Source organism: Tursiops truncatus, chromosome 10 (genome assembly GCF_011762595.2).
Source record: "Tursiops truncatus isolate mTurTru1 chromosome 10, mTurTru1.mat.Y, whole genome shotgun sequence".
NCBI classification, from domain to species: Eukaryota; Metazoa; Chordata; class Mammalia; order Artiodactyla; family Delphinidae; genus Tursiops; species Tursiops truncatus.
The window spans coordinates 67,906,337-67,921,315 of NC_047043.1; the positions used below are offsets into that span (position 1 = coordinate 67,906,337).

Sequence of the window (14,979 nt, forward strand, 5' to 3'; positions counted from 1 at the left end):
GTTTCCTAATTTGCGTGATGGTGCACACAGTGACGTGCCCCTCGTGTGCATCCGGCGGTGGCGTCTCGGGGATGGATTCAGATCTCCTGCTGAAACCGCACTCCTCCTCGGATGGGACTCGAACCCGTCCGCACCTCAGATGGAGACTTGAACCCACAACTCCTGACTTAGGAGGGGACTTGAACCCACTGTCTCTTAGTTCAAACCACTCACCTGGTGTCAGGACTTACTGAAACTCAGGTTCTTTTGTCTCGATGCAGAAAGAATTCAGCATGAGGCCGGCAAAGAGTGAGTTTCTTAGCATAGGATGCTTGTGAGAGATACAAGCGGGCAGGCAAGGGAGCGCAGCCCCGAGAACAAAGAGGGCTACATTTTTATAATCAGAGAAAAATGGGGTAGGGGAGAAGATCACCTTCTTCCTCATTTTTGGCTAGACGTCAAGGCTGGTATCCTTAGTTCCTCTTTTAACCCTTGATGGTCTAACCAGGACTGCCATGGCACTCTTTACATGATGTGTATATTAGCAAAAGGGTGGTAACGTATACTGGAGCATGGTAGTTCATCTCAGGTTTTGGTATCATGTCCCCTTTCACCTGGTTTCTTTCCCCTCTCATCTATATTCCTGTCTTGGCTACACACAGGCATGTAACTCTTCAAGGACCATTAATTCCCTGACTTCATATAACAAGATTCAGATCTCATATCTATTGTCTTGTACTTTAACTACATATGTAGATTGTTGCTTGGTTACTGGATGCTTTTCTTGAGTTGTCTCCCACTGTTTAAACAGTCTCCCAAAGTCCCTTAGAATTCCCTTTCTGACTTGAATCCCCTAGTGGGATTTTTTTGTGATGAATTTATTTGGTTGCATCGGGTCTTCATTGTGGCATGTGGGATCTTTCGTTGTGGTGTGTGGGCTCTTCATTGCAGCGTGTGGGCTTCTCTAGTTGTGGCACGTGGGCTCAGTAGTTGCGGTGCACAGGCTCCAGAACGCACGGGCTCAGTAGTTGCAGCGCACGGGCTTAGTTGGCCCGTTGCATGTGGGATGTTGGTTACCCGACCAGGGATCAAACCCACGTCCCCTGTATTGGAAAGCAGATTCGTAACCACTGGACCACCAGGGAAGTCCCCCTGTAGTGGGATTTTTAAGCTATCTATTTAATTATCCTACTCTATCCCTGTCACCATCTCACCCCATTCCTGAAGTTTTCACATCAGACCATGCTCTCTGCGAGCTCTCATTGAGATTTGTTTTCCTTTCATAGAACTCGCATTGAACCACCTTGAGTCAGCTGTAGCAATAGAAAAGGATCCCCCTTTTTAAAGGAGCAATGCAAGATTTGCCTGTTGAAACTCTGCCCTATAGAAATCCAGCCAGTCTGTGCAACAACTGGTCCCCTCTTCCCACAGATATGAGGGGATTCGGGGTCAGGGGTTCACCCTACCCCCAAAGGGATGCTGGGCTAGCTCTAGACAGAACCCACAGTGAAGAGTGGAGTCCACAGTGTATTTCAGGCTTTCAGAGAAATCCGAGCCAAAACTCATTGTCCCCTGGGCTGGAAGTCCAGTTGGCAAGTCCCTGGGGTCCTTGCCGAGTCTTTGCTTCTCCTCATCCTGGACTCTGGATGTAGGCAGAGAATAAGCCACAGATGTTGACTTTTTTCCCATAGATTTCCCAGTATCAGCCTCTTTTCTGTTTCCAAGAACAAGATGGGTTCTGGCTCATGGCTGTTATTTTGTGTTTGCATTTCCAGACCCTTTTATGTAAAGGATCTACGTGTCCTTCAGGCACAAAGTAGTCCATTTTGCTGATTCAGGAACTTGCCAGGAAAAGCAAGTGACTGTGCAGGCTCTCCTAGGACTAGGAATTTAGGTGGGATGAATCATGTGTACACAAGACTCCTGTCCATTAATAGGGAGGAGGAAAAGTGTTTTAAAATCTTTCTCTTGGGACACCTTGTCAGCCAAAAGTAAGAAATTTGAAACCGTTAGAAGTTCTAAGTACCACTTATTTAGCACTTACCACGTGCCAGGCACCTGGCTGGAGTCTTAAGTGTCTGTGAGCTCCTTTAACCCTTGCACAGCCCTTTGCTGTGGGCATGGCATCTGCAGCAACTGGGGCCACAGAGAGTTTCACTCACCCAGGTCCTCTCCAACTCTCAGTGGTGGTGTTAAAGGGGCGAAGAGAGAGAAAAGAGAAGCAGGATGTGGGGATCCAGCTCTGAAAGACCAAACACTGGACTCGTAGAACCGCGTGGACTTGTACAAAACACTCCACAGTGGTCTCACCAGGGCAGGGTCCTTGAAGGACACTCCCGGTGATAGGAAAAGTAATCGACCCTGTTGGTTGAGGACCTTTGTCCCAGGCTCTGTGCCTGGCTCATCATACCTGGTACATCACTTTAACCCCAAACAGCCTTAAGGATGTGCCCAGAATGGAGGCCTGACCCCAAGACACAGGGAGAGCCGGTTAATGAGAACGGGAGAGGAATGCATGGACAGTAGGGAGTCTAAAAAACAAACAGAATGCATCTTCTGAGGGCCCGCGTTTGCGCTTCATGACTCGAGCTTTGATCTTCGTCAGCTCGGATCTCCTCAGATACTAGATGCCCCCCTGAATGGCTGTTGAGTTGAATCGAGGGTTGATTAGAAAGGAGATGAGGGATAAACAGAGAACAAACGAGGAAAAGGGCTGCAGCTGTCATCATTCGTTTGCGTTCTATTAAGGGACTTTTCTTTCTGTTTACAGAGACTAGTTGCCATGAACATGCCGCTCAACAGTGACGGGACAGTCATGTTTAATGCAACTCTGTTTGCTTTGGTCCGAACGGCTCTTAAAATCAAGACGGAAGGTGAGCCCTCCGTGGAAGCAGGACAGGTGGGAGAAGAGGAAGGGGAGGCCGTATCCCACCTTGATTCCTATCTGGGCCTCTTCTTGTCAAAGGCGGGGCAGGGAGGGGACACACCCCCGCCCAGGGGATGGGGCGGTATGTGAAATGAGAACATCTGTGCTGGCCCCACTGGCTGGACCTGCTTCCCTCAACCCTTCTCCCCTCCCTCCGTGCTTCACCTTATCCTGGAAGGTTGAGAGGTGAGTCGGGCCACCAGCAGCCCCGGTGAGAACAGAGAGGCATTGCTGGGCAAAAGAAACAAGGCTTGTTCCCCCCTCTTGCTTTTTGAATTCAGGGAACCTAGAACAAGCTAATGAAGAACTCCGAGCTGTGATCAAGAAAATCTGGAAGAAAACCAGCATGAAACTGCTTGACCAAGTTGTCCCTCCAGCTGGTGGTCAGTGCAATTTTTTTCCTAAGTAGTTCTTGACCAGCACATTGGTTTCAATGCTAGTCTCTAGGAAGCCCAGCGTGTTTGCAGAATGCTTAAGGTACCAGCCAGAGCACTGAGGCCAACAGCTAAAGGCCCTTCAGCCATTGGTGTAATGATTTGGGGTAACGTGAAGACCACTGCAGACAAAGGAGAGGCTTCAGTGAGAAGGATATCAAGACCCATATGGTTGAAGCCGGGGTTCTCTTGTGGGTGGAGGGATTAATGTTAGGAGAACAAGCTTGCTGCCTCAAAACCAAAAGCCTGTATTTTTTTTTGCCCCAAATGAAGTGTTTAAAACTAGTTTTCCTATATCCTTCAACATACTGTTGAAAACTTCTCACACAAAAAAAAAGCTTTCAGAAAATGGTGTTTTTGAAATGTTCTTAAGACTGGATCTGCTCCCATAATTACCAAAAACATCCCTTTGTTTAGAATTTAGAGACGGAACTAACAGGCATGCTTATTTCCTTTTGCTATCATAAAATAACTGACTAAACTTTTCTCAGATTTTTATATATATATATATATATATATAATACATATATATATATATAATACAGATACTGTATTTCCATTTTTGTCTAAGTATACATGGACTTACAAGTGGAGATGATTGTGTTTTGACTTTTATTTTCGAGTTTTAAAGGTGCAGGATCCGTTTGCTCGGTGCCAACATGCCTGCACTTTACCCCCTAGCCCTGGGCACGTTAGGAGTGTTTGGTGTGTTTTGTAACCAACTGAAATCTTATAGTGTCCCTGCTCCTGCGGCCGCCAGACTGGGCTGGCTCAGGTCCAGAAGCTGAGCCAGGATGGTGGCCTCTCCTTTTGAGAAGGTGACAACCTCTGGCTCTCGGGGGCAGAGAGAGCAGCATGCTGGCCAGCTCCGCTCCCCGGCATGAATCCAGAGCTTTTTGTGGCTGGAGGGAGCCGCCCAGAGCTGGCAGGGCCACCGGCTCAAAGCTGGGAAAGATGGCCCACAAAGAAACGATAAAGGGCTACTGTGCAAAACAAAACACTGAAAGAACAAAACCGAAATGAAAACTCCCGCCTAGAGAGAGAACCCTGGCTCTCCACAGGAGAACGGATGCTGCACGCTTAAAACGACCCTTTGGTTTTCGTTCTTTTCTTTTTAGCTGCACACCCAGGTGCTCGCATGGCTGAGACGAGTTGCTTTTTCCAATCGTGTAACAATGTGCTTGAGCTTTTCCTGCAGCCTCCATTCCTTTCAAGTCTCAGTCTTTCAGAATATTCTGAAGCAATTCTGTTTTAGGGTGGTGGCATGGAATCGGAGTTATCTCTTGCCAGTTGTATTCCCCTACATGTTTCTCACGATGCAGATGCATGCCTCAGAGTAGCGGGCCCCACCTGTCCAGGGGGTCCGGCCTCAATGGCACGCGCACCTCCCGTCTCTCTTGAAACGCCAGCCTCATTACAGCCCAGTCTCTCTCACATCAGCGCCCATCCTGGCAAGGCTCGCCTGGAGAGAGTCATTCGCATCACTGTGAAACTTCCTTTCTTTTCATTTCACCACAAGAAAAGTCCAGAATTTGGCTCCCTTCCTTGGAAAAGCTGATCAGCTCTTAGCCCTACTGGCCTTCTCACGAAGGCTACGTAGTCTTCTGCTTTCTTGGTCCAATAGCAGGCCCCGGTTTTCTCTCTGTTATTTCTTAGCATGGATTGGGGGGTTAGGATGACAAGGGTTAATCTCTTCCAAAATGGCAGTAAGACCACTGAGAAACCTGGGACAAAAACAGTGCCTCAATAAGGGCTGGAAAACTCCAGAAGTTCCATGGCATGGGTTGTGGATGTGCTGGAGCTTATCCAGGTTGAATCTCAAATAAGTGCTCTCGTCACCGAACTTCCATAGGTGGTAACTTCAGGCTTCGGTGGACAGACTCTGGTTGAGTTGCTGCGCAGGGTTGTAGCATCTGCATTCACCCCTTGCTTCTTTGTTTTTCCTCTTTTACCTTCCAGTGGACCACTGGGTCCCAGCCTTTCCCACACCGTGGAGCACTTAGAAAAGGAGAGCATATTTACGACCCTCTGGGCCGGCGGACGGGTAGCTCCCACGGCCGAGGGGCTCGGTGTCCCGCCCACTGTAACCTGGTCAGAGGGCAGAAAACTGAGCCAGGCCAGCCCTGCACCTGTGACTGGTCAACGTGGGTCGCTCGGGGGCCTCTTACAGCCCTGGTGACAGAGCAGAGTAGGTGCCCACCTTAGAAGGCTTTGCCAGCACAGGGGTGATGTGAGCCCCGCTCCCCGCCAAGGTCATCACGAGCTTGATGAGGCGATACTCGGGAATGAGCCTGGAACCCAGGCCGGAATTCCGGGCTCTCGCGGCGCCTTTGGCCGCGGTGACAGCCTCTCTGCTCTCTCCGTGCTGAGCTGTCTCATTTCCCATCTGGCCCTTGCTCGTGTTCTCACCTCCGCTCTAGAGTCTCCTGCCGTTGCGCGGATCTTCCTCCCTCCTTCAGAAGTCCCTCCTCCTCCCAGGGGCGCTTCTTTGTCTTTGGGCCTTCGCCCCGGACCTGGATCTTGGGCCCTTTTGCCCCGAGAAGCGCTCAGAGCCGACCCCGTCGCTCTCTGCAGTCCTGAGCCCAGACGGCCTCACTGCACTCACTCCTCTTCCTTCCTTTTCTGACCTGCTGTAGCTTTGACTTTTCCTGTTCTTAAGACTCTTCCTGGGCCCAGTTTCAATAGCTCAGCATCTCAGTGCAAAAGGCCAAGTGACCCTTGAGAGGCCTGCCCTGTAGGGCCCTAGGTGGGCACCTCTGCCCTGGAGCTGCCCCTCGGGCAGAAACCTGATCTGCCCTCTTCACTGAGTACGCCGCCCCCCAGGTTCTGGGCCAGGGAGAGCCAAGACCCTCCCACAGGAGCCCCCTTGGCCCCTCTAGGCTAGCACCATCCAGGTGGAAGGGAGAGAAAGGTTAGGCCTGCTTTTGCTGGAAGCATCCCAGCATGGGATGAGGTGGGCCTTCTGTGAGTACAGCCAGTGTTTTTCGTGGGAGCCCGCAGAGAAGACTGGAAACCCTGGCCGGCAGAGGCTGGCTGCCCCTGGGATTCTCAGGCCGCAGTCGGTCCACCTCCGGCATGTAGCCCGGTGGGGAGGTAGACTTGTACTCTGGGAGAGGCGGCCCCAAAGGAGCAGGTGGCCCTTGTGGTGGAGCAGGGAGGTGGTGGGGTAAAGAAGGAGAGCCCAGGCCCAGGGGTCCCACATCCCAACTCACCTGGCCTGGGGCAAGTCATGGAACCTCTGTCCACTCCCCTCTCGCCTTCCTGCCTCTGGACAGTGCGTTGTTAGACCATTTGGACCAGCCCGAGACTGATGAGGGACCTGGTTTCTCATCTACCCAAAGCCCTAGGTTCACTTTGGTGGCCCCTACACCGTTCCCAGACTTGCCGGGCTTGGGTTTAGAAGGAATGCAATACACTTCTCAAGGCTGACCACCGCCAGGCGTCTTCTCACACAGTAACACTGAGTAGCTTCTGACAAGGAAGTTGGGGGCCGTGGGAAGCCCAGAATGGCCCGGCAGTGTCCAGACAGGGATACCCCCCTCATGGCCACAGAATGCACCCCACCCAGGAGGGTCCCAGTGTCCCCCGCCCCGTCATGCTCTATGATCCATTTCAGTGGATGCCACTGTTGGCAGCTTGTAAAATAACGGTGACTCTGCTGGCTCACCATCCCCCGCCCCCTGGCACTTAGGACCACCCAGAGTGCTCTGCGGGCCTCTTCTCCCATAATCCTCACAGCTCCTCCTCCGAGAGGCTTAGGCCTGTTTACGGGTGAGAACGCAAGCCCAGAGAGGCCGAGCCCCTTACCCAAGATGGCACGTAAGTTGCGAGGGCAGCCTGGCCACAAGTGTAGCTGTGCTGAAGCCTGAGGGCAGCAGCCGTTCCTCCTCCCAGCCTCTGCGAACCATGGTCAGTAGCCCCCGGGGGCCCTGGACAGATGTGGGGGTGAGCAGGCCTTGTGGAGACCCCCGGGCACACAGCCACTGCCAGGGTGGTTTCCCAGGAGACAGCCAGAGCCCCTATTCTGCCTCATGCATCACCTTCAATCACGCTCGGCAGAGTTCCAGCTCCCCAGCCACACACGATGGGGTTGTTTCTGAACAAAGTAGAAATAAGTCGGCTCAACTTTGAGGTTAGTTGGAGCTGTCACTTGCAGTATCAAAAACAAGCAGTTCTGAATTACAAACCAAGGAATGACATGTGGAGGCTATTGGCAGAGAATTAAGGGGGCACATGTAAATCTGGGTCTGCAGTCACTTTTCAGAAATGTCCTCTCCTTCCAAGCCTGTCTGTCACCTTTCTGAGGTCTCTATCTTTATCTCCAGGCATTGGGATTTGGATGGTTAATTGTCCTGGGTGTTCGTGGTAATTACACATGCAAATCCCTATGCGCAGGGGTGAAAATATGACCCATGAAGCCTGTCTTTGTTTTGTAATTTTTATTTTGAATCAGTAACCAAGACGGCACTTCATAGTGTTACTAATATGCTGCTCTATTAAACTCATGACAAGTGTATTATTTTCTGCAATTTTGAGCATCAGTTTATTTAACTGACTCTGATTTTGAGCCTTAACTGCTTTGCACAACCTTGCTTTTCGCTAGATTTAGTCTCCCAGTGTCCTAAGCGAGAGCTCAGTGCCTCGTGCCCCGTCTTGCCCTTCCCCCAGCCCCAGCCAGAAGTGAGTGTTAAGGCTGTTGCTGGAAATATGCTGATTCGGGAGAGCTCTGTCTGGTCTCTCCGTTTAGATGATGAGGTAACCGTGGGGAAGTTCTATGCCACTTTCCTGATACAGGACTACTTTAGGAAATTCAAGAAACGGAAAGAACAAGGACTGGTGGGAAAATACCCCGCGAAGAGCAGCACAATTGCCCTACAGGTGAATTGTTGTTTTGTCTTTTTCTCTTTTTCACTAACGATTTTACGAGCTTATTTGAAATACTAGAGAGCTGACTATTCATGGTTGAGCAGTACCACCAGGATTTTGTTTAAACTGAGATACTGCACACTCCCCCAAATGTGGACTAGCCATTTCTGGGCCACCAGGTAAGTACCTCCCCCTCCCTGCTTTCTCTGGCGTGCCCCTGCGTCCGCGTCCACTGTGGCCCGGCCCCGCGGGGCAGGGCCTCCAGGACAGTGGCCGAGGCACATCCCTGGCGGGAGGGGAGCCAGAGCTGCCCTCGTGCCTTATCTCCCCCAGGGCTTCTCCAAAGGCAGCGTCCTCCGAGCAGGCACCCACCTTCCCCCAGCCTCGGGCTCGGGCCCTAGCCGCCCACGAAACAGCTTTCCATCTGAACGCAAGTGCTTTGTTTTGTTTCTGTTTGTTTCTTACCCCACTGCTTGTTGGTTTTCGGTCCATCTCAGTAACATCCATCACCTCCTAGTGCATGTGTGCGTGTGTGCGTGTGTGTGTGAGTGTGTATGCGCATGTGTGTGTGCGTGCGGTGTGTCTGTCTCTGCGTGTCGTCTCCTGATGGCCGTGAGGCTTGCTGTGCAAATGCTGTTCTCTCTCGACCCAGCCAGCCTCTGGTCCCGTCACCCGCCCGGGCCCCGCCCAGGCACCCGGAGGGGGGATGTGGTTTCAGGAACCTCTGGTTCTAACTAGGGTCCATGCATTCCAGGGTGTAGAATCCTAGGTAAGCCCAAAGCCCTGGTGGGAAGCAGGTGTGTGGGGAAAGGGAGTCCCAGTGGAGACCCGCACGGAGAGGGGCTAGGAAGGGAAGTCTGTGAGTGCTGTGACTGAGAAAGCAGAGTGGAGAAGGAATGAGGAAAAGATGCCAAGGACTACAAAAGTGGAACTCCGGAGGTTGGCAAGCTGTCAGAAACAACTGTCCAGATTGATCAAAAGCCCTGTCATCTCTGCTGTCCGGATTATGCATAAGATAACGTTTTCCTTTTATGTCCCTGTTATCACCATTTGTCTTAAACTGGGCCTTGTTGGTATGGGTAAGGTTCAACATGGAAGAGTCTTTTGCTTTTTTTCTGGGGGAAAATGCCCTGCATTGTCTTGTGTTCTCAGTGATGGTAATTACCAAAGTGAAGGCTTGTCTGTGATCTCCCTGAGAGAGAATGAACATGAATGACAATGAATGCGTGAAGGAAGGAGGGCGGGGTGTGTGCATGTGGCGGGTTAGGAGATGACCTTGTGTGACAGTGACCTGTTGATTCATGATGCAACCTGGGCTCTGCCCAGACAGCGCTGGGGGTGGGGTGGGGAAGGATGGATGCTGAATCTGACCAAAGACAATTTCTGATTTTTCTTCCTCTGGTCACATCTCCTAAAGGGAGTTCAGTGAATCACAGGCTTGAATAGCTGATTGCCATCTCAGCCTGCAGAATTTGAGTAAAGCTTTCACCTCTGACCCATCCAGTTTACGAAAGTGACAGCCCTTCTCCTGATCACAGCTCACAAGTAGCCTTAGAGAGAAGCAAACTGAAAAGACGTGTTTGCAAACTTTGAGCAGGTCTGGTCCATACGTTCTAGAGGGCGGTGTGGCCAAACTGGGTGCAAGGGCAGGGAGAGATGATCATGTTTCTGCAGGCTTTTCCCTAAAGCAGCGCTGGGCCTGGAGGACTAGGGGCCGAATTCCAGAGTGTCGTGATCCCCCTCCTTGTAGGGAACTGCTTGCTGTTCTCAGGTTCTAGCTCTTGGGGCTTGATGACTTTTCTGGAGGGGGAAACATACTCTTTCGTGGATGGCTGTGTCGTAATTCACGGTAACCAAGGTAGCGCTGCGCTGAGAGCCTTCTGTTTTCTGCGGAAGGCATATATGATGACCATCTGGATACAGGGTTATACCTTTGCTGAACCCCCAAGGCTTCCCAATTAGATGGCTTCAGGGCTTGCTCTGGTGGCTGGATATAGTGTTTGGAAGTTTTAAAAACCTGAACAACAACACATGGCTACGTAATTGATAATCACATTTCATGGGTGGGTTTCACTGAGTCTTTAAGTTGAAAGTTCAAACGATGCTGAAGCTACGTGTATACATCATGGGTTAAAAAGACTGTTACATTGTGTCACGATCATGTTTTTCCCCTGGACATTTTTTCATTTCGTTGTTTACAGAAAGTTTCCTTTCCTTGGTGAAATTAAAATATCTCCGGTTAGATGCCAATAGCAACACACTTCCACACGGTTCCATTGGGAGTCGAGGCTGTGACTATAATTTATGTTGAGCACCCAGCCTAGGAAATTAAGTTGTGTTCATAATCTTGACAGATACGTTCTGAAAATGCATTCGATTCTGCAGCAAACATTAAAAGCAGAAAATTTTTGTTTCCTTGAAGGATAGCTCTCATTACGTGTTTGGTTTCCTGTGCTCTAGAAAGGGCTTCAGATGTGATTTGTCACTCTTCATTTAATTAGCACGACGAGGCGCTTCCTTTCTGCATTGAGGAAATATCACGTGACGATGTGGCAGTTAGGGAAGCGGAGTCAGATGGCGGTGGGAGGAGAAATGGATCAACCGTGGCACTAGGATGAGTACACAGATCCTCGAGAAAGCTCCCCCAAGGTGGGCGCGGCCTGTCGAGAAGTGGGATGAGCTGCTCCTCCCTGTGCCGGGGGCGCCAGGAGGCTGAAAGCCCAATTACTAATGAAAAATGGAGTGTGGGTGTCAGGTGAGCACAGGAGTCAAGACGTAGGCCAGTGCGTGCTTGTGCGGCGTAGGGTGCAGTCTGTCTGAGCAGGATCAGAGCTGGTCCACGTTCTCTGTCCCCCGCCCCCGCATTGGAATGGTTTCGGAGGGCGCACAGATGCACTCTGGTTATCAGCTCTGTGGGCTCCATCTGGTCTTCCTCTGTTCAGACCAACTGCAGGGCCCCTTCTACATGAAGGGGGGTGGCTTGAGGACCTCCTGGATCCACGTGTGGGAAGGAGCTTGGCACCTGGTGTCCTCTGGCCTCTGTGGTCTGAATGAGTGTGCAGTTTCCATCCGCCCATCCATCTTCATCATTAAAGCCAGCCTTCTCTCCAGCCCCTCTCCAGAGGGAATCAGAGAGAAGCTGCATCAGGCTTTTTTTTTTTTTTCCTCTCACTCATCCCCTACATGCCATATTCACTTTAGTTTGACTCAGCCTTTGCTCTTCATCCATTGTTGCTGCATCCCAGTGACCTGCAAATTTCCACAAGGAGCAAGTAAATAAAGGAACACAGCTCTGCAGCCACGAAAACTCTGTCCCCTTCCCAGCAAATGGTAATGCCTCATCAGATCTTCCAGATGAGGAATGCAATATACAGACACTCATTAGTCCAGTATTTCACGGATTAGAAAAAGAAAAAAGATCCCAGAGTGGGGAAAGTTTTGTTCATTTCTTTTTCTTTCAACGTTCGAGGATTTCCTTTTTGCAAAAGACACTCCGGTGGACTGAGGGGAGACTGTTGCCCACTCATCCCAGATGGGAGCCTGCCCATCTTCAGGACAGGAGGACTTGAGAGGGATAGATTTTGCTTTTCGTTTCTTTTCTTTTTTTCTTACCTGTTTGGAAGTTGGGTTTAAGGAGGAGACCGTCATTTCCGGCTTGCAAAGAATTAGGTGGTTAGGTTTTATAATGTGAAAGCCTGAGCCCCAGCTGGCAGGTGGTGGTGTAGGTGGCCCAGTAGAAATGTGGGTGGTGGAACGGAATCAAATGGCTCTCAGTCCCCGATGTGGCCCCCTCGGAGAGGCTCGGGCATAAAGATAGAGGAAAATGGGATACTCCACAGACATTGAACCTGTAGAGTATCCCACACCTGTTATCTGGTCACCTCAGTCTAAAAATTAGCAAGATTTTTTTGTCTTTTTTTTAAAAGCATGATTCCATCTAAAGCCATAAAAAGGCTTTTTTTTTTTTCTTTTTTAATCTAAGAGAAGAACAGATGCTAACAGATGAGATTTCACTGGCTGATTCATTTGTTTCAGATGCTTGAACGGATGCTTTAGAATTTTCTGCCTGAGCTACAGCACCACGCTCGTTAGTCGGAAGGCGTTTGTGGCTAAGGCCTTGAAAGGGAAAAGCCTCAAGTGGGCTTATTTCTACTGAAACAGCATTTCGGGAGAAATGCAGGAAAAAGCAAACCCGAGGCCCCAGAGAGACCCCTTCCAAGCAAAGCACTCCTCCGGAAGGTGGAAGCAGGGCCGTGGCTCAACTGCGGAGCCGTGGTCTCCTGTCACGGACGCTGCTCGGTGGCTCCTTTTCATGAAAGGGAATGAGCAAGGCTTAACAGTTTTCCCTTCCAAGCAGAGACTCAGAGAAAGGGAAAGAGTGAGAGAGAGCAAAGGAGGGGGGCAGCCGCCCCACAGAGAAATGAAATGAACACAACTTCCTGATGCTGGCCAGTAAAAAAAAAAAAAAAAAAAAAAATTCATAAAAAGATTAAGCAGACCTGCGTAAGGTGGGCAGCTGACTCCGTTCCAAAGTCCTGCATCCCTAGTTTACCTGAACTACCAAAGACTGGCAGGCCCCTTGGCACTGGGCTGACAAAATTCCTTTTATATATGCCAGTCCATCATGACCTCCTGACCATCCAGCTCCACTCTCTGCAGTGACCAGTGCAGGATGAAGGGAGATGTGGACAGGACAGGAAGCTCAGACACCCCCATTTAAACTAACACATACACCTGCATGCCCAAACCAACCCAGGCGACACCTCAGGTTCCATCTTAACGCGTCCGCGGGAAATACCACCACACCCAAACCTCATCCGACATTGTCCGTCTTTAATTCAAAGCCAGTCTGGGGATGCCTCTTTGGAAGCAGTGTGGTCCAGTTTCAAGGACACTGGGAGTCAGGGAACCTGGGTTCTAGTCCCAGTTCCAGCGTTCACTTGCTGTGTGACCTTGGGCAAGACACTTAACCTCTCTGTGCCTCAGTTTCCCCATCTGTAAAATGGGGGTAATAATGTCGACCTACCTCACAGGGCTGTTGTGAGGAATAGCTAAGTGATTGTAAAGCACTTTGAACGTATACTTGCTTATTATTAAGACTACAACAATAATAATATCATATGCCTGTTTACTACCAGAACTTTAAGAAATTCTTGTTTTTCTTTGACCTCTTCTCTGTCCTGTAGTGATCCATCGAGAAAGAGAACTCTCCCCTTTTTGAGATTTCTAGGAAATGCATAAAGATGTAAACAGCAGGAACTCTTCAGGTTGTTTTCTCACATCTTACAAAAAGTAGATGCTTTTGCACAAGAAGCTGCTTCGAGGGGCGGGGGGAGGGGTCCCCTCTGAAATTCTCAGCTGTTTCCAGGCAGTAGTTGAGGAGTCAGTACACCTGATGCTGAGCCCAAGATACCCAGAGGGTTAGTGCAAAGTTGAGTGCAAAACCTTGAAGTTCCTGAAATGTCTAGAGAAGAGAAGGGTTACAAGCCCTGGTCTGTGCAGACTGGAGGCTACGTGCATGTGTGCGTGTGTGCAGGGCGTGGAGAGGCCCAGGATGTGGGGAAGCCCAGCTCCTGGCTGTTCTCATCCTCAGCCAGGCAGGGTGGGGGAGCCGTGTAGCCAGTGGGAAGAGTGGTGCTAGCAGAAGTCCCCCAGGCCCGTCCTGTGCATGACTGAGAGGGTCCCTCCCAGCCTGGAGGTCTGCTCCAGTGATGTCTTCTGTGCTGTGACCTTTGTTCCACTTGGGAAACAGGCCTGGCCCCCAGTTTGGTTCCTGTGTGTGCAGACTGTCTTAAGTCTAGGAGCTCGTGGTGGGTTTTCTGCATTCTCACAGCAGAGTCCGTGGGGCCAGAGAACAGGGTTGACCTCTTCACACAGCACCATGGGTGGTGACGTGGGCATGGGGGCGACCCCTGTGAAAATGTCGAAGCACAGCTGTACCTGCTAGTTGACAGCTGTGGCCCCCAGCACCTTGAGTCTCCTCACCCCCTGCTAACATCCCAGCCCTGCACCAAACCCCTCTGTGATTCAGTAACTAAAGGGCGAATGCCTGGGGTAGCAGGGACCTCTGGGAGCCTATTCTGGTCTGAAGGCCCACCTCTGCTCTGACTGGGTAGTGCCCGGGATAAACCAGTTATTAAGTATGTGGTGTATCATCCCTGAAAAAGAAGCTGGTCAGCTCTGTGGGCACAGGTAAGGAGTTTATCCACCATCACAAACGATCCCCCTGTCCCTGACCGACTCTGATGTCGTTTATTAAATACTAAAGGGAGTGTTTGTGCTCGCCCCCGCCCCCTGTCTGTGTCACCCCATCTCAGAGGCCCACAGTGGCCATCTGTCTTCTAGATCTAAGTCTCTATACACCAGAGCCTCAGCAGAGCAGCTCTAAGCAATCCACGTGGCTGGTGTCTCCACATGCCTTTCTGCACAGTCCTTCCACATACGTAGAAACTGGAAAGCAGTAACTTTCTAGGTGGGATTTACGGAACGGTCTAAATGGAACGTGAGAATCTTGCCCCGCGTGGGCCTGGCTGTGTGCTGAGTGACGGCCCTGGTGGTGGCTGGTGGCTGAGATCAGTTGGTGAAGGACAGCCAGAAGTTGTCGGGGCCACCTCCCGCCTCGCTCGAAAGGGAAACGAGGCTTCCCTGGAACCTGGTTCACAGTCAAACTGCAGATACCTCTGTCCTTTTCCCTAAGACCTTCAAAGAAGAGTATAGCTTTAAACGTAGAAAAGTTGTAAGAGACAAGTCATGTTTAATAGGTCAGATTGACAG

The 14,979-nt window shown here is 50.7% G+C and overlaps 1 protein-coding gene across 1 annotated transcript in view; it reads left to right on the top strand.

Moving 5' to 3' along the window:
• Positions 1–14,979, top strand: part of CACNA1D (calcium voltage-gated channel subunit alpha1 D) — a 292,715-nt gene that overhangs the window by 258,769 nt on the left and 18,967 nt on the right. The window contains exons 28-30 of the mRNA XM_073787812.1: positions 2,750–2,852; positions 3,187–3,288; positions 8,087–8,217. Coding sequence (XP_073643913.1) covers positions 2,750–2,852; positions 3,187–3,288; positions 8,087–8,217 — 336 coding nt within the window. The remainder of the gene's footprint in view (positions 1–2,749; positions 2,853–3,186; positions 3,289–8,086; positions 8,218–14,979) is intronic.